Here is a 19,167-nt window from a genome sequence, read left to right on the forward strand (position 1 = left end):
TTTTCCATCATCTATGCTACTTCTATATATTGAAGGATTTTTACTTGCCACTCCTCTTCTGATGGAATTTTATCTCCTTTCTATCCCTTGCCAATCAGCATCCTTACTGCAGTTGTTGCATACAAAAAGACCAATTCCCAGGAGCCCCCACTCATTTTCAAACACCTTTGGCAATTTCTTTCACCTGCCTGTCCCACCTCCCTTCCTAAGGCTGGGATGGTATGACATTAGTGGCCTAAGAGTAGATCCCATGGAACTTAAGAGTTAATCTGCAAAGGACTGCTCTGAATACATGGGTGGCCCTTGCATGGAGAAGAAGGAAGCCCCTTGCTTGCATCTGGACCCCCTGGGAGAGGCGGGGGATCCGCCCACTGCTCCCTCTGCCCTCACTGCATCCTCCTCCTCTACCCTCCTGCCCTGCAAACACCCTTTGCTCTTGTTGCTCAGGGGAGAGAGGCAGGAAGAGCCTTCAAACCCATCCCTTTCCTCCTCTGCTGTCTTTTCTTGCAGCAGCCCAGTGAGACGGGAAGGAGCTGCAACGCCTGGTTCACTTCAGATACACACATGGTTTACTGGGATTGTGAATGAACACGTCCTCTGCCTTCCATGCGGTGGGAGTGGGGGGGGGGTTAAAAGTGGTGAGGAGACCCCCCCTCCAGTCCTTTTCGGAAACAGGAACTTTCGTCAGGAGTAAACAACTTAGAAGGCAAGTTCACCAGAGAAGCGCTTTGGAGCACTGCTTGCTCTTACTATGTGTTTGGACCTAGAGGACAACATACACGTTTACACCACGTGGTTCCTTAAAGAGGGCGTTTCTTTAAATTCAAAGGCCATTTCTACAAAATGGAAGTCTTCTGCTGGCAGAAGTTTGCAATGTTTTAAATTTGGGGGTGTTTTTGTTGGAAGCCACCCAGATTGGCTGAGGCAACACAGTCAGATGGGCAGGGGGCAAGTAATGAATTATTTATTGTTATTCTTATTAGTATTATTCCCTCCTAAGCCCATCCTGTTATGCATGCTGATCAGAGACTCTGTCCCAACCTCTCCCTTGACCGCAAGAGGGCTTCCTATTTTTACAGCTATTCTTCACATTTCTATACTGCCCTTCTTCCAAAGATCACAGGGCGGCTTACAAGAGAAAAACACAGAGATGCATAGCAGAATAAGAAATAAAAAACGACAACCCTCCCGCCCCCCCAATTCAGTTGTGAAGTCCATAGATTGTTTAATGAGCCAAACCCCTGCTTTCGCCTGTTGCCCAAAGATAAGGTCCTCCTCCGAGGGGCCTTTATTAAAATTAAAATTAATACTTTTATTAAGGCAATCGTGGCCAGCAATGCCCACCCCTCTCCCCTTTCCCGCCTCCTTCCCTGCAACTCCCTTTGCACCAGATCCCTGCAGGCTGAAGCTTCTCCCCCCCCCCCCTTCCAGGCCCCCTTTAAGAGAACAGCTCCCTTTCCTCCCTTCTCTTCTCCCCGCCCGGATCTCGTGCAGGGCCGCCTCTCCCCGTCCGGGGCTTCTCATCCTGGACCCCCTCGCAAAGCCCCTTCCCTCCTTCCCCGCCATTGGCTTTGCACTCACCCGAAATCCCGGGCAGCGGGGGCGGGAATGGGAGCCCCCGCGTGGGAGGCAGGAAGTGAGGGCGCTTAATTAGGAGGCTTGATTAGGAAGACGCCCCTCCTCCGCCTCCGCACAATACAGCCCCGCTTCCCGCCTCCTCCCCTCCCTCCTTTGCAAGCCCGGAGATTATCTCTGCTGGTGAAGCTGGAAGTGGAGGCAACTCCCGGGAGGAAGATGTCTCAGCCTCTTGTCTGTTATGTGAAAATCGGGGGGGAAGGAAAACCTTGCAGCACCCAACCAATGGGAAGACGAGGGAGGGAACGTGTGCAGAGGGAATATAAACTCATTCTGTGCCCCAGTTGGACTGTGCCTGCTTTGGAGCCCCATATTGTCCTCAATAAGGGAGGCTGGTGGAGCTGTGGGTTAAACCACAAAGCCTAGGGCTTGCCAATCAGAAGGTTGACAGTTTGAATCCCTGCAATGGGGTGAGCTCCCGTTGCTCTGTCTCTGCTCCTGCCAACCTAGCAGTTCGAAAGCACAAATTGCAAGAAGATAAATAGGTACCTGTTGTAAACAAAATCTGTCCTTATTCCCTTATGGGGGACACAAGAGCCTTTGCAGGTTCTCCATCAGTTGGAGAAAATAAGAGGCCAACCAGAGAATATTGAGAAGTAAAGCAGCTAGTAAGCCTGATCTTTATTGAACTGTTGCAACAGGGTGCTCCCCTCACATGGAGGAGAAAGGAGGAGGACCCAGAACAAAGGTGTGCCTGCCCTTATATAGCCCTTTTAAATTCCCTGCGCTGGAGCTCAAGACCACCCCTCTATACATCATACATACATCACAGAAAAGGTGGTCTACAGCAGAAGTTTGAATGTTGTTGCTTTTCCTGTGCTGCTCCAGACATGTGGTCCACATGTCTATGTATGTGCTTGGTTGGTACATTTATGAACATTTATTATATATATAAGACCTTAAATTTTTTTTATTACATACCGCTCCAGCGGGAAGGTAAATGCCGTTTCCGTGCACTGCTCTGGTTCGCCAGAAGCGGCTTAGTCATGCTGGCCACATGACCCGGAAGCGGCACGCTGGCTCCCTCGGCCAGTAAAGTGAGATGAGCACCACAACCCCAGTGTCATCCTCAACAGGACCTCACGGTCAGGGGTCCCTTTACCTTTACCTATTGTCCTCAATAAACTCTTTATTTGCTTCTCCAATATTCTTCAGATGGATGTAAATGGCGTTTCCGTGCACTGCGCTGGTTCACCAGAAGCAGCTTAGTCATGCTGGCCACATGACCCAGAAGCTGTACGCAGGCTCCCTCGGCCAGTAAAGTGAGATGAGTGCCCCAGAGTCGGTCACGACTGGACCTAATGGTCAGGGGTCTCTTTACCTTTACCTTTAGTCCTCAATAAACTCTTTACTGCTTCACCAATTTTGTTGAGATGGTGTTTTAAGGAAGGGGATCAAGGGTCTCAGGACCCACTTCTTACAATGTATGAAGTAGTTTACGGCAAAAAATAACTCTTCTGGGTAACAGAATAAATTATTTTAATAAATATTTAAACACAGAGCATATTTTGCCTTCTCATGTTCATGTAAACATGGTTCCACTCCAACCTCACTTAGTATTAAATTGTGGGTGGATATGGCAGACGACACAGAGATTTCTCCAAGTGGTTGTTTATACTAAGGTGGAACTGAACTGGTCTAAAACAGCTCAACCGCCCTGCTTTTATAGGCAGCTGGCTGCCAACATTGTAACAACAACAAGCCAACATGAATCATGTAGGCTGTTTATGTTGGCCAGATTTAACATGTTTCCCTCGGCGGTAGTGAGAGGAAGATATTTAGCTATCCCAGAATCAGAGCGTCTCTGCAAATGCAGTAAAAAGGAACTAGATACTCTAGAACATATATTCTTCTCCTGTGATTTTGGCAGTTATGCCAGAATTCAATTGTATGAGGCCCTAAAATTCAATAAACAGACTTTTACTCAACCAACTGTTCAGGACATGCTGGCGGACAGCGATGATCAAATTACTTTAATAGCGGCCGAATTTTTAAGAGCTGTCCATGAAGAAAGAATGGGCCATGATAAGGAGACTTAGTGGTTGTTAATGGTAGGTGATGATGTTGCGTTGTATTATTATTTTATATTATATTGTATTATGTTATTTATGTGTGGTGTGCTATGCCTAATAAAGGATTTTGAATTTGAACAAGCCAGGGTCTCCCGCCGAAATTAATTGATATGGACCTCAGTGAAAACTATATACACAATACCCCTGGTGGCCAGGGTGAGAACTTCAATACATAACACTTAGTCCCCACTTCCACCTCAGCAAAGAATTTTTTATACAGAAATCTCCTGGACAGAAGTCTCCCTGTTTGCATTACAGGGAGGGCTCAGCCTCTGTCTACCTTATTGCACACTCATTACACACGATGTCTTTTGCAGCGTCCTGTATTCTCCTCAAAGAAACACTCCAGAGACATAGGAACAGTGACAGGCAGCAGCAGCAGCAGCAGCAGGAGCTAGACAGATTAGCTGTGGAGTTTGATCCAGAAAAGGAGCAGTCGGAGAAAGGATAAGCAGATCTGGTTAAAGTGTTTGTTTGGGACAGCATTATATTGTATGGAATATCACCTTATTTCTCTGAAGGATAGACTCTTTATATCAGCAGTAATAAATATATTAACTGGGTTATGAATACTGGGTTTTGATACTGTCAACATGAACTTTATCTGAGGTTTCAGACATACCCATTTCAATCAAGAAAGATGCAGAAAATACTTTTCCTTTTTGATTCTTGGCACTTGACTTCTCCCATCCTGCTACCATCAAGGCAAACGTTTGGGGCAGATATCCAGGGCCCCACTCATCAGAAGCAACAGGGGGAGGAGGAGGCCCCACAAACATTTTCCACATTTTGAAGTTAAATGATACAAAGCCCCTCAAGAATCGGCAGAAGCTTACCAGGGTACCTTTCCTTCTAGTCAGCTATTTAGGCTCCTCATTCCTCCCCATTTCTTTATGGAGGGTCAAAGGCTATGCACTTTGTATAGACGTAACTACAACCAAAACCTGGTATCTTCTGGGTGCACCAAGGTGGCCTCCTTCTGCATTGTCAGCAAGTGACAACTGTCATGGAACAATCCCCAGTGTCTCTGCAGAAAATGTTACTGATGGGCTTGTAGGGCCAGGGGACAGAGGCAGTCTGCTAGGTGGATAGGGTTGTGGAATAGAAATGTCAGTAACCAAAGACTGAACTGGAATAAATGTGTAACCTGCTTCAAGATTCTTTGTGGTTCTTTTGTGCTTTCACATTAACTACCGGTAAATCTCCTGCAAAACAACAACAGAAATGGAAGTGAGCTGGAAGAACTTGACGAAAAAATAGGATTATTATTTTTTTATAAACAATAGACTGGCAAAAATAAGAGAAAGAATAGAAATACTTAAATGCCCCTATTAATATTAATGAAATAAAAGAAGGAATTGTGACTTCTAAGAATGGTCCCTGGTCCAGATGGTATTTCTTTAATGAATTACAAAAAATTTGAAGAGACCATATTACCGGTGTTAGAAAAAATAATGAACAAAATTTTAGGAGGAGGACAAGTGCCAGAATCATGGCAAGAGGCCCTAATTAAATTGATACTGAAATATGGATCCAATTTAGAGTAAATTAAAACTTATAGACCAATCTCATTTCTAAATTCAGATTATAAATTATTTGCCAAAAAATTAGCCAATAAATTGAAAAAGATCCTGGCAAAATTAATAAAGAATGATCAGTCAGGCTTCCTACGCAGAAGACAAATTTACAGCAACGTAAGATTGGTAGTAGATACAATAGAATACCTAGAAATGAGACCAGATAAAAAGGCTGCCCTGATCTTGGTGGATGCGGAGAAAGCACTGGATAATGTTTCAGGGGCATTCATGCAAAACACTTTGGAAATGATGAGTTTGGGTGAGAAAATATGTAGTGGTATAAAAGCGATTTATAATTCCCAAAAGGTCAGACTAATTATAAATGGTGAAACATCAGAAGCTTTTAATATCTCTAAGGGAACATGACAGGGATGCCCTCTTTCTCCTCTCCTCTTTACCACACTTCCGGAAGTGTTTTTGAGAGCAGTAAGAGAAGACCCTAGAATAGAAGGAATTAAAGTTGGACAAAGGGCCTATAAGGTCAGAGCCTTCGCAGACAATCTAATAATTCCAACAGAAAACCCTCTAGAGCAGCAATTCTCAACCTGTGGGTCCCCAGAGGTTGTTGGACTACAACTCTCATCATCCCTGAGCTCTGGCCTTGCAGCTAGGGGTGATGGGAGTTGTAGTTCAGCAACATCTGGGGGCCCACAGGTTGAGAAAGGCTGCTCTAGAAAGTACTATACAGTGGTACCTCGGATTACATACGCTTCAGGTTACATAAGCTTCAGGTTACAGACTGTGCTAACTAACCCAGAAATAGTACCTCGGGTTAAGAACTTTGCTTCAGGGTGAGAATGGAAATCGTGTGGTGGCGGCGTGAAAGCAGCAGGAGACCCGAATAGCTAAAGTGGTGCTTCAGGTTAAGAACAGTTTCAGGTTAAGAATAGACCTCCGGAATGAATTAAGTACTTAACCCGAGGTACCACTGTATTAAGACCTCCCCATGTAAATTAGTGGATGTTTCCTAAGGTTCCATATTGACTAAAGCTTTGCCAATGTAATGTAAGTTTATCCTTCCTGTTGAAGCTTTTTCCACATTCAGTACATTTAAATGGTTTCTCCCCCGTGTGAATTCGCTGGTGTATGCTAAGGTCTCCACTTTTACTGAAGCTCTTTCCACATTCTTTTTTTTTTTTTAATTTTTATTGAGTTTTGCATAAATATGTTTCACAGACATACAAAAAAAATGAATAAAACAAACATAAAAAAGAAAAAAAAAGGGAGAGAAAGACATACAATACATACAACATAAACAACACAACTTAACATTAATTTTACAACAACATTTATCGACTTCCCTTTATCTCGATTTCGGATAATATTATCTTAGTTATCTATCTGCTGTATCTATTCCAAGATAAAATTTATAACGTAGTAAGCGTTATCTCATGCCTACTGTGATTTTTTTTTTGGATACATATATATTTCTGATTAACATTTTGATTTTCCCCTTGTCTCTATTTCCATGTATATTCTAAATTTATCCCAATCGTTACTAAATTTTATACGTTTTTGATTTCTTATTTTCTGTGTCAATTTTGCCAATTCTAAATAGTCCAATAATTTAAATTGCCACTCTTTTAATGTTGGGATTTTTGGTGTTTTCCAGTACTGTGCTATGAGGGTTCTAGCGGTCCTATCTTCTTCTTTAATATCCTTACCAATTATCCCTAGCAGGAAGGCTTCAGGTTTTTTGACGAACGTATATTTGAGAATTTTTTTTAATTCATTATAAATAGCTTCCCAAAATTTCTTGAGAATCTCGCACGTCCACCACATATGGAAGAATTCGCCCTCTTTGTTCTTACACGCACCTGACCATAACACACACATAGTTTTTTGAGGAGGAAAACAAGAAAAAAATTCTGAATGAAACAGTGGATGTATCATTTTTGTGCTTCATGCTGTGGCCACAGACATGTGATTTGACGGTGAGTTTGGGGTAGCCCAATGCAAAAATCCTGAGAATCCATGTGCATCTGTGCTTTGTAACTACGTTTTTGCACCATTGCAGCCCCAGGCAACAGTGGGTGCGTGATTTTTTTGGTGCAGGCTATAGCCATGGACGTGCTATGTGATCTGATGGTGAATTTGGGGTGACCCAATGCAAAGATCCTGAGGATCTATGGATCCATGCTTTGTAACCATGTTTTAGTTGGGGAGGGAAGGAAAAACATAGAAGGGACAAGGAACACAGAGAGGGGTGTGCGGAGAAGCAGCTGGCTAAGAATGCAGGAGAGGGGTTTTACCGGAGGGAGGAAAGGAAGGCAAAAGTCCCCCCCACCCAACCAGCTCTCTCTCCCCCCCATCTGCATGTTGCCTGCGAGTCCCTAGACGCAGCAGCAGCAGCACCACCGGAGCACAGAGAGGAATTAGAGGGAAGGACCTCTGCTTTCCCCTCTGCTTGCCTGGAGGGGAGGGGTTTTCTCTGCTCTTTGCTCCGTTTGAGCAAACACAGTAAAGAAACAGAAGTGGGTGGGCAGTAAGACCCTGAGGCAGAATGCAGGAAAGCAGCCGCTTCCTCTTTCAAGGCTTCCCTTCTCCGGACGATTTGATATTTGCCTGATTTTTGGCTTCATTCGCGCCAGTCCAGGGACCACACATTCGCTCAATAACACGCACAGACATTTCCCCTTACTTTTTAGGAGAAAAAATCTGCGTGTTATAGAGGGAAAAATACGGTAAATGGTTTCTCCTCTATGTGAATTTGTAGATGTCTTCTAAGTATCCCATTTTGACTGAAGCTCTTTCCACACTACATACATTTAAATGGTTTCTCCCCTGTGTGAGTTCGCTGATGTATTCTAAGGTATCCATGTTGACTGAAGCTCTTTCCACATTCAATACATGCAAATGGTTTCTCCCCCGTGTGAGTTCGTTGGTGTCTTCTAAGGTGTCCACTAAAACTGAAACTCTTTCCGCATTCAATACATTTAAATGGTTTCTCCCCTGTGTGAGTTCGTTGATGTATTCTAAGGTATCTATTTTGACTGAAGCTCTTTCCACATTCAATACATTTAAATGGTTTCTCCCCCGTGTGAGTTCGTTGGTGTACTCTAAGGTGTCCACTTCTACTGAAGCTCTTTCCACATTCAATACATTTAAATGGTTTCTCCTCTGTGTGAATTCGTTGATGTATTGTAAGTACTCCACTTTGACTGAAGCTGTTTCCACATTCAATACATTTAAATGGTTTCTCCCCCGTGTGAGTTCGTTGGTGTATTCTAAGGTGTTCACTTCTACTGAAGCTCTTTCCACACTCAATACATTTAAATTGTTTCTCCTCTGTGTGAGTTCGTTGATGTGTTCTAAGTGTTCCACTTCTACAGAAGCTCTTTCCACATTCAATACATTTAAATGGTTTCTCCCCCATGTGAGTTCCTTGGTGTATTCCAAGGTCTTCACTTTTACTGAAGCCCTTTCCACATGCAATACATTTAAATGGTTTCTCCTCTATGTGAGTTTGTTGATGTTTTCTTAGTGCTCCACTTTCACTGAAGCCCTTTCCACATTCAATACATTTAAATGGTTTCTCCCCTGTGTGAGTTCGTTGGTGTATTCTAAGTGTTCCACATTGCCTGAAGCTCTTTCCACATTCAATACATGCAAATGGTTTCTCCCCCGTGTGAGTTCGTTGGTGTTTTCTAAGTGTTCCATATCGACCAAAGCACTTTCCACATTCAGTACATTCAAATGGTTTCCCCCCTGTGTGAGTTAGTTGATGTCTTCTAAGGTTTCCATTTTGACTGAAGCTGTTTCCACATTCAATACATTTAAATGGTTTCTCCCCCGTGTGAGTTCGTTGGTGTATTCTAAGTGTTCCATATCGACTGAAGCACTTTCCACATTCAATACATTCAAATGGTTTTCCTCCTGTGTGAGTTCCTTGGTGTTTTCTAAGAGTTCCATTTTCGAAGCTTTTTCGATTGTCAGTACATTTAAATGGTTTCTCCTCTATGTGAATTCGCTGATGTTTCCTCAGTCTTCCATTGTTACTAATGCACACCCCACATTCCAGGCATTTAAACTGTTTCTTTGTTCTTCCCAATGAATTCACAGTTGGCTCCATAGAATTCTGGCAATCATCTTCCTCACCTGATTGGGAGTTGGGGCGTGGCGGGGAGAATCCTGTTAAGACTTACAAGAAAGACAAGAAAGGAACTGAACACATGTCAATCCTAATATGCACCTTCTCCTATTTTAACATTGTCTCATTTCTCCATTGTCCTCTCTATGTTCCAAAGTTTTAGGAATGCAGGTGAGATAATTGCAAGAACAACACATGTTCACTCCATTCACACTTAATAAACTGCATTATTTTATAATCTATGGTGCAATTGGCAGACGCATCTCTGTATTTCTCCTTTCCCAGGGAGGAAATGATCACTGGATCGAGTAACAGTCTCTCCTATGACTAACTTTCATGTTACTATGCCACATGTAACTGTAAAAATATTGCAATATATTTGAATCTATAAACTTGGCCCTCCAGATGTTTTGGGACTACAATTCACATCATCCCAGACCACTGGTCCTGTTAGCTAGGGATGATGGGAGTTGTAGTCCCAAAACATCTGGAGGGCCAAGTTTGGGGATCCCTGTATTAGAACATAAGAAGAGCCTGCTCGATTGGGCAAAGGCCCACCTAGTCCAGCATCCTGTTCTCACAGTGGCCAGCTAGATGCCTATGGGAAACCAGCAAGCAGGATCTGAGTACAAGAGCCCTCTGCCTTTCTGTGCTTTCAGTCTAATCCTCTTTTTTCAAGCTATCCTAGTTGTTGGCCATCATTCCTGTAGGATGGAAGTCCATAGATTCAAAAAGCAGAAATACAACCAAGAACGCTTTTGGACCACAACTCAATAATTCTTGAACTAAAAGGCGAGAAAAATACTCCATTTAGAGTATTGATGAGGACATAATGACATAAGGACTGACATTATACAGAACCAGGAAAAGGGACATTGGATAAACCTAGAATGAGAAATGTTTTTTGTAATAAATTTATATATATGGAGTTAGTGAAATACTAATGAAATATTAAGAGATGTTGGAAAGGAAGTATTTGGCTTTAGCAGAAAAGTTAAATATGGTTTAAATTTAGAAATTTTAGAGATCTGAAGATAAGATAAAATTAATGAAATTATTGCAAAAAATGAAGTGGTTTGAGTAATAAGGGGAAATAAGAATTTGTAAGAATGGTTTGATTATAAATGAAAATATGAAGTAATATCATTTGGGGACACATAATTAAGGGTAAGATAAGTGGGTATGAATTTTCTGAATAGATTTTTAAATGGAATACAAAGAGGGAGGCGAGAGGAAGTCAGGAAAATAAGTAAAAGAATGATGAGAAAATGAAAGGAGGGATTTTTGTTTTTGTTTTTCTTGTTTTTCTTGTTTTTGTGCTGAATTTTTGGTTTTTGTATTTTTTTCTTCTTTTTTTCTTTTTGGTGTCTATTTTCTTTTGTTGTTTCTGTAACCTTTTTTCTTGTGAAAATCTAATAAAATATTATTATAAAAAAATAGAGTATTGATCATATTTTGGACAATAGAATGAAAAGTGTTTTAGCAGAAAAAAAGCATCACAATCAGGCCTGCTGTCTACCAGGACGTCAGATGAAGGAGAATATAAGGAATATAACTGATATTATTGAATATTTGAAAGTAAGAAATGAGAAAAAAGCGGCCTTAATGTTTATAGATGCTGAAAAGGCTTTTGATAATGTTTCATGGGCTTTTATGAAAAAGATAAAAGAAAAAATGAATTATGGGGAAGCATTTGGGAGAGGAATTGATGCAATTTATTTTTACCAACAGTCTATGCTGATTGTTAATAAGGTTGTAACAGAAAAGTGTAAAATAACGAAGGGGACAAGACAAGGATATCCCCTATCACCATTATTATTTATTTTGGTATTAGAGGCCCTGGCGAGAGAGAAAAAGTGGAGAAATTAATTACAGGAATAACAGTAGAAAATAAAGCATATAAATTAAAAGCTTTTACAGTTCACCTTGTAATTACAGTGAAGGATCCCAAAAATACTCCACCGAATGTGGTAGAAAAGATACAGGACTTCGGGCAGGCCGGAGGCTTTAAACTAAACAAGAATAAGACTAAGTTTTTGGTAAAAAAACAATGGAGCAAGACCAAAAGGAATTACAACAGAAAACAGAGTTAGTTATACATAAAAAGTCAAATACTGATAGATTTGTCTGACAGCTAAGAATATTAATATTTTTAAAGACAATTACAAGAATGAGTGGAAAGAAATATAAAGAGCTTTAGAGATATGGGGAAGAATGAATTTATCATTTTGGGGAAGAATATCTGTAATAAAAATGAATGTATTGCCAAAAATGTTATTTTTATTCCAATCAGTCCAGGCAATAGGCAACGCAGGATGCTTTGAAAAATAGCAAGAAGATATATCTAGGTTTATTTGACAAGGGACGAAACCAAGTATAAAAAATAAATTATTAACAGATGTAAGAGAGAGAGGAGGTTTCGCCCTGCCGGGTTTGAAACTAGAACTGGGAATGGATTACATTTGAAAACACAGGTACTGTATTTTAGATCTGGAAGGACACAAATAATGGATAGGGTGCATATTTATGGTAGAAGCGAAAGCAAGTCTGAACAGTGACACAGACTGTGACGCACTTCTCTGCGTCAAGCTCCTCCCAGGTACAGGACACCACGGAGTTTTAACCCTGTCAGTTCTAAACTCCACACAAATATCTGCTGGAAATGTAAAGAAGAAGTGGGTACCTTTTGCTATATGTGGTGGTCATGTAAGATAACAGTATCATTTTGGGAAATGGTATATAATGAAAAAGTAGAGACATCACCTTGCCAGCAAAGGTCCGTACAGTAAAAGTTATGGTTTTCACAGTAGTGATGTATGGAAGTGAAAGCTGAAGAATTGATGCTTTTGAATTCTGGTGCTGGAGGAGACTCTTGAGAGTCCCATGGACTGCAAGGAGATCAAACCTCTCCATTTTTAAGGAAATCAGCCCTGAGTGCTCACTGGAAGGACAGATCGTGAAGCTGGGAAGATTCGATATCAGAAAGACCAAAAGTTTATCGAGGACTGGGGGAAATTTACAGAATATCTGAAAAATATATGTGATGTACAGACAACGCTTGTTGGTTTTGAAGAGACTCTGTGAGATAGTAAGAAATATTGCAAAAAAGACAGTAAGAGGAAAAGGAGTTGGGAAAGGCAATATCATGTTTAGAAATGCGTCAATAAATAGAAATTTTACGAAAGATTGACAGAGAAACTGAGGGAAGTCAAAAATTGAAGAATGAGTGCAAAATAATTTGTTGATTGTATAAAATTTGTTTGGAAAATGAATAAAAATTATTTTTAAAAAAAGGAAAGATGCAATAATCCCAACTAGGGAAGAATAGCAAGCCAAACTGCTGGACTCTGCCAAAATGGTAAAATTAGCCACGAGACTCAGGAATCAAGAAAACAAGGACTTTAAAAAAGAATGGGGAAATTTTTAAATTTACCTATGAGATTACTACACGCAAATCAAAACATTAGCTGGACTTTAGGAATCATTTGTAAATAAGTTTATGGACAATTTAGATAAATGAGAACTGTGGAGAATGTATCTATACAGTGGTACCTCGTGTTACGTAACCCTCTGGTATTTTTCCGGGTTTTGCCACTCGCACGCGTAGAAGCACTCTATTGCGCCGTGTGCGTGTGCAGAAGCGGTCCTCTGGTTTGCAAAAACCTCGGGATTCGTCTGGAGCTCCAGAACGGATCCCGTTTGCAGCCGGAGATACCACTGTATGTAGTTTTGGAAAAATTCCCGTATTTTTCGCTCCATAGGATGCACTTTTTTCCTTCTAAAAAGAAAGGGGAAATGCCTGTGCTAGCAAAGGTCCGCGCGCTCCCTAAACCGAGCGATGAGGCTGCAGAGGGACGGCAGGGCACAGGAGGGCTTGGATCGGGAAGGAGCCACGAGCGCAGTGAAAACCAGGAAGTATAAAAAAAGCTGGTGAGGGCACGGGATGAGGGGCCCTGCAATCCAAGTCCTGATCACTTGCTCAAATCTATCCTGCCTCAAAACAAGCAACGGAAGGAAGAGGCTGCAAACTGTTAAATGGAAAAAAAAACCCAGGCACAGGGCAAATACCTTGAGTAAAATAGCAAAGGGAGGCAGGTGATTCAAAGCCAGAAGGCACTTTTAAAAGTGGTGCGTAGCCAGCAGAAGGTTCACCTGCTCCCTGAATGGAGCAATGAGGCTGCAGAGGGACGGCAGGACACAGGAGGGGTTGGATCGGGAAGGATAAAATTTAAGCAACCAGCAGCAAAAAAACCCCCAAACTCGAGCTCTGAGCCACGAGCGCAGTGAAAATCTGGAGGTAAAAAAGGAAGGCTGCTGGGGACTGGAGGGCAGAGGCTGAGGGAGAGGGGAAAATTACGCAAATCCGCCGCATCTCAGCTGATCCACTGGCTCCTTGAGCCTGCACACTAAACAAACATACAGTTCCTGTCCCTCTTAGTCTCACTCCGATATACCAGTAGTTTATTAAATAGTTCAGTACAACATTTGATTCAGAATATTTTTTCCCTGTTTTCCCCCTCTGAAAACTAGGAGCGTCTTAAGGTCCGGTGTGCCTTACGGAGCGAAAAATACAGTAATATAAGGACCCATGAAAGGAATAGAGTGAAGTCATGTGATTCAGAGAATCTCATGAAATGATTATATAAATGTCTTTAATATAAACTTGCATTTGTAAAAATCAATAAAAATATTTCAAAAAAAGGGAAGTCCATAGATTGACTATGCTTCTGTTGATTCATCATTTGCAAACCCAAAAATAGGTGTTCCTGTTTTTGAAGATTGCCCCGGAAACTGAACGTGCTCCTGAGCTTCCATTTTTACTGTTGCACAGCAAATTTAAGTGCCCCCCATCCTAATTGAGGCTTTTTTTCATTCCGTTTTACCCTTGAGCAGCTAATTTAAGTTGTCTCCATCGTAATCAAGGCTTTTTTCATCCCATTTGTTCCCTTGCACAGCTAATTTAAGCTTCCCCCCCCATCAATATTAAAGCCGTTTCTGGTTGCAGTGTTCTGAGGTGACATTTGGTGCTTTAGTTTTTTCCTATTTTTTGCGTTTTTGTTTGTGTGCCTTTTTCATTCTTGACTGTGGCTTGTTTTTTTGTTTTAATTTTAATTTCTATCATCTAAAATACTGTCTTATTTATTTTATGGTACAGAACATTGTTTATTGCTTTCATTTTATGCTCCTTGGTTTTGGAACACTTTAGTTTTGGAAGACTTCCAGAACCGATTATGTTTGAGTACCATAATGGTACCAGTGGTTCCAAAACCACGATGGGAAAGCACGCCTTGGTTTTGGAACACTTTGGTTTTGGAAGACTTCTGGAACCGATTATGTTTGAGAACTCCTAAGATTTAAAATCCTGGAGGAAGAAAATCTGCCCCCACTACAGTGGTACCTCTGATACATACTCAATTCGTTCCGGAGGTCCGTTCTTAACCTGAAACTGTTCTTAACCTGAAACACCACTTTAGCTAATGGGGCCTCCCGCTGCTGCCACGCGTTTTGTGTTCTCATCCTGAAGCAAAGTTCTTAACCAGAGGTACTATTTTTGGGTTAGCGGAGTCTGTAACCTGAAGCGTATGTAACCCAAGCTACCACTGTACTTTATGAAAGGGATTCAAGAAACAAAGAGCTGCTTCTGAGAAGGCCTCACCCCTTCCTTCTTCCTGTCAGGAACTTCCTTCCATTTGTCTCCTCTCCATCTTTTCCTCTTTCTCCCTCCACCATCCATCTATCCCTGTCCCCATCTCCTCTCCCCTGGAACTCACCAGATTTCTCCAAGGGTCCTGGAAGGGAATGCTCAGAGGTTGTGGGGAGGGATGCGGGAGACAGCCTGACCAGGTCAACTGTCCATCTTCCTCCTTCCATCCTGGCCAGGGTTGCAGGTTCAGTCTCAGCTAGGTTTGCAGGTTCAGCTTCCTGAGGAGCACAGAAGCCAGAGCAAGTTGCAGCTTCCTGGGAGGGAGGGAGGGAAGAAGAAGCCAAGGGAGTCTGAGAGCCCCTGCAGGGATTCTCCTGCCCAATACATTCTGCTGCACCTGGAGAAGCCCCAACTGGGCACCCCCTTCCCAAGAGCCCCCACCCATTTTCAAACACCTTTGGCAATTCCTTTCATCACCCCCACTTCCTTTTTTATTTTGTTTATTCAATCTTTATTGGTTTAAAATCAACACACAACAACGAAAGCTTATAAAAAGGAAACAAAACAAAAAAGCACAATGCATCTCTTACAAGAAATAGAACAATACATCACGAATGCACAAAATTATTCCAGCCATCAATTTCCGACTTCCTTGATATAGCTTATTTATTTTCTTAATTAGGTAAAGATACCCCTGACCATTAGGTCCAGTCACGGATGACTCTGGGGTTGCGGCGCTCATCTCGCTTTACTGGCCGAGGGAGCCGGCGTTTGTCCGCACTCAGCTTCTCGGTCATGTGGCCAGCATGACTAAGCCGCTTCCGGCGAACCAGAGCAGTGCATGGAAACGCCATTTACCCTCCTGCCAGAGCGGTACCTATTTATCTACTTGCACTTTTGATGTGCGTTCGAACTGCTAGGTTGGCAATTTTCTTAATTACTTGCCTCTATTTTTCAATAAACTTTATCTTTGCGAAATCTTGTCTGAATTCTTTATACCTTATTCAATTATAAGTTATTTGAAGTTTTTATAAGGGGACACTGTTCTTTTAAATATTGTCTATAGAGCTCCCATTCCCTTTTAAACTTTTGGGTCGATCGATCTCTTATCTTTTCCGTCATCTGTGCTACTTCTATATATTGAAGGATTTTTTCTTGCCACTCCTCTTCTGATGGAATTTTATCTCCTTTGTATCCCTTGGCAATCAGCATCCCCACTGCAGTTGTTGCATACAAAAAGACCCCTTCCCAGGAGCCCCCACCCATTTTCAAACACCTTTGGCAATTCCTTTCACCTGCCTGTCCCTCCTCCCTTCCTAAGGCTGGCATGGTATGCATGTTGGTGGCCTGAGAGTAGATCCCTTGGAACTTAAGAGTTAATCTGCAAAGGACTGCTCTGAATACATGGGTGGCCCTTGCATGGAGAAGAAGGAAGCCCCTTGCTTGCATCTGGACCCCCTGGGAGAGGCGGGGGATCTGCCCACTGCTCCCTCTGCCCTCGCTTCCTCCTCCTCTGCCCTCCTGCCCTGCAAACACCCTTTGCTCTTGTTCCTCAGGGGAGAGAGGCAGGAAGAGCCTTCAAACCCATCCCTTTCCTCCTCTGCTGCCCAGTGAGAGGGGAAGGAGCGGCAGCGCCTGGTTCACTTCATGGTTTACTGGGATGTGAATGAACACGTCCTCTGCCTTCCATGCGGTGGGAGGGGGGGGGTTAAAAGTGGTGAGGAGACACCCCCCAGTCCTTTTTGGAAACAGGAGCTTTGGTCAGGAGTAAACAACTTAGATGGCAAGTTCTTCCCAATGAATTCCTAGAGGACAACATACACGTTTACACCACGAGATTCCTTAAAGAGGGCATTTCTTTAAAGGCCATTTCTACAAAATGGAAGTCTTCTGCTGGCAGCCCTATGTAGGAAAGTTTTCGATGTTTTAAATTTTGGGGTGTTTTTGTTGGAAGCCATCCAGAGTAGCTGAGGCAACACAGTCAGATGGGCAGGGGGCAAGTAATGAATTATTATTATTATTACTATTCCTACCTAAGCCCATCCTGTTATGCATGCTGATCAGAGACTTTGTCCGAATCCACCACCCCCCCTTGAACTCAAGAGGGCTTCCTATTTTTACAGCTATTCTTCACATTTCTATACTGCCCTTCCTCCAAGGATCACAGGGGAGCATACAAGGGAAAAACAGAGATGCATAGCAGAGTAAGAAATAAAAACAACCCCCCCCCCAACTCAGTTGTGAAGTCCATAGATTGTTTAATGAGCCAAACGCCTGGGAGAAGAGCAAGGCTTTCCCCTGTTGCCTAAAGATAAGGCCCTTCTCCGAGGGGTCTTCTGCTGGGGTATAAATATTAAACTTAATTTATACTATTAAGGCGATCCTGGCCAGCAATGCCCACCCCTCTCCCCTGGCCCGCCTCCTCCCTTTCCACCAGATCCCTGCAGGAGGAAGCTTCTCCCCCCCCCCTTCCAGGCCCCCTTTAAGAAAAGAGCTCCCTTCCCTCCCTTCTCTTCTCCCCGTCCCGGGGCTTCTCCTCCTGGACCCCCTCGCAAAGCCCCTTCCCTCCTTCCCCGCCACTGGCTTTGCACTCACCCGAAATCCCGGGCAGCGGGGGCGGGAATGGGAGCCCCCGCGTGGGAGGCAGGGAGTGAGGGCGCTTAATTAGGAAGCTTGATTAGGAAGGCTTGATTAGGAAGAAGCCCCTCCTCTGCCTCCGCACAACGCAGCCCCGCTTCCCGCCTCCTCCCCTCCCTCCTTTGCAAGCCCCAATTTTATCTCGGCTGGTGAAGCCGGAAGTGGAGGCAACTCTGAGGAGGAAGGAGAAGTTTGTTTCCACGTTCAGCCTCTTGTCTGTTATTTGATAATCGGGGGAAGGAAAACCTTGCAGCACCCAAGCAATGGGGAGACGAGGGAGGGAACGTGTGCATCGGGAATATAAACTCATACTTTACCGCAGCTGGACTGTGCCTGCTTTGGAGCCCCGCTTTTGCAAGATAAGGGACACGGCTGATGCTGTGGGTTAAACCTCAGAGCCTAGGGCTTGCCGATCAGAAGGTTGGCAGTTCGAATCCCTGCAATGGGGTGAGCTCCCGTTGCTCTGTCTCTGCTCCTGCCAACTTAGCAGTTCGAAAGCACATCAAACTGCAAGTAGATAAAGAGGTACCTGTTGTAAACAAAATCTGCCCTCATTCCCTTATAGAGCCTTTATAGACTCCTTTGCAGGTTCTCCATCAGTAGGAGAAAATAACAGAGGCCAACCAGAGAATATTGAGAAGCAAACAGCTAGTAAGCCTGATCTTTATTAAACTGTTGCAACAGGGTGCTCCCCTCACATGCAGGAGAAAGGAGGAGGACCCCAAACAAAGGTGTGCCTGCCCTTATATAGACCTTTTAAATTCCCTGCCTTGATCCTGGATGGAGAACTTGACTTGGCATGTGTAACACAGACTTGGTAGGATGAAGCAGATGGACCTATCCTTGCCGCTGCTTGTCCACCAGGTTCTCTTCTCAACCCAGTCATGTGGGCGAGCGGGTGGGTTGCAGTGATTTTTAGGAAATCATTAATTTCCACCAGGCATCCTATTGGGAAGACCCAGTTCTCTGAGTGCATGTTCTTGAAGTTGGACAATAGGGGCAGTACAGGATTCCTTTTGGTGTACCGATCTCCCCACTGCACCAAGGATTCCCTGCCCAAGCTGCTTCAGGTTGTGGCAGATGTTCTCCTGGAGACACCTAGTTTGGTTATCCTAGGGGATTTTAACATTCACGCCGACACAACCTTACAAGGGGCCAATTGGGACTTTGTGGAAAGCATGGCCTCCATGGAGCTGTCCCTGAATAGGTTTGGCCCAACTCAGTGTCGTGGACATTCCTTAGACCTGGTGTTCACCTCTACGGATGTTGGTGACCTGACACTAAGTAAAAGTGAAACTAAAGAAGTACCATGGTAAGATCACTTCCTGGTGCAACTGGACTTCTCCACAACCCTTCCCCTCTGCAGGGACGCGGGACCGATTTGGATGGTCCGCCCCTGCCACTTAATTTATCCAAATGGTTTCCAGAGAGTGGTAGGTGATGTTTTATCCCATGCTGATGGCCTTTCAGCTGATTTCATGGTGGCCCGTTGGAATGTGGAGTTAACCAGGA

The 19,167-nt window shown here is 43.3% G+C and overlaps 2 protein-coding genes across 4 annotated transcripts in view; both read right to left on the reverse strand.

Moving 5' to 3' along the window:
* LOC309336748 (uncharacterized protein) overlaps positions 1-1,781 on the reverse strand; it is a 56,032-nt gene extending 54,251 nt beyond the window's left edge. Inside the window, exon 1 of one of the 3 annotated variants that reach the window (XM_081853010.1) lies at positions 1,582-1,781. The gene's annotated coding sequence lies outside the window, so the exon portion shown is untranslated. Of the gene's footprint in view, positions 1-1,577 lie in introns of all 3 variants that reach the window. The other 2 variants (XM_081853011.1, XM_081853008.1) reach the window with 2 other exon arrangements.
* Positions 1,782-8,042: 6,261 nt separating this feature from the next.
* Positions 8,043-17,697, reverse strand: LOC309336321 (uncharacterized protein; the record flags this gene model as incomplete). The annotated part of the gene is made up of 2 exons (XM_081851942.1): positions 17,614-17,697; positions 8,043-9,382 (listed from the first exon to the last, which is right to left on the reverse strand). The coding sequence occupies exon 2, from the start codon at positions 9,354-9,356 to the stop codon at positions 8,043-8,045; it is 1,314 nt and encodes a 437-aa protein (XP_081708068.1). The 5' UTR covers positions 9,357-9,382; positions 17,614-17,697.
* Positions 17,698-19,167: the final 1,470 nt, after the last annotated feature.

This window comes from Podarcis erhardii (genome assembly GCF_964252035.2).
Source record: "Podarcis erhardii genome assembly, chromosome: 2".
In the NCBI taxonomy this organism is placed as follows: domain Eukaryota; kingdom Metazoa; phylum Chordata; class Lepidosauria; order Squamata; family Lacertidae; genus Podarcis; species Podarcis erhardii.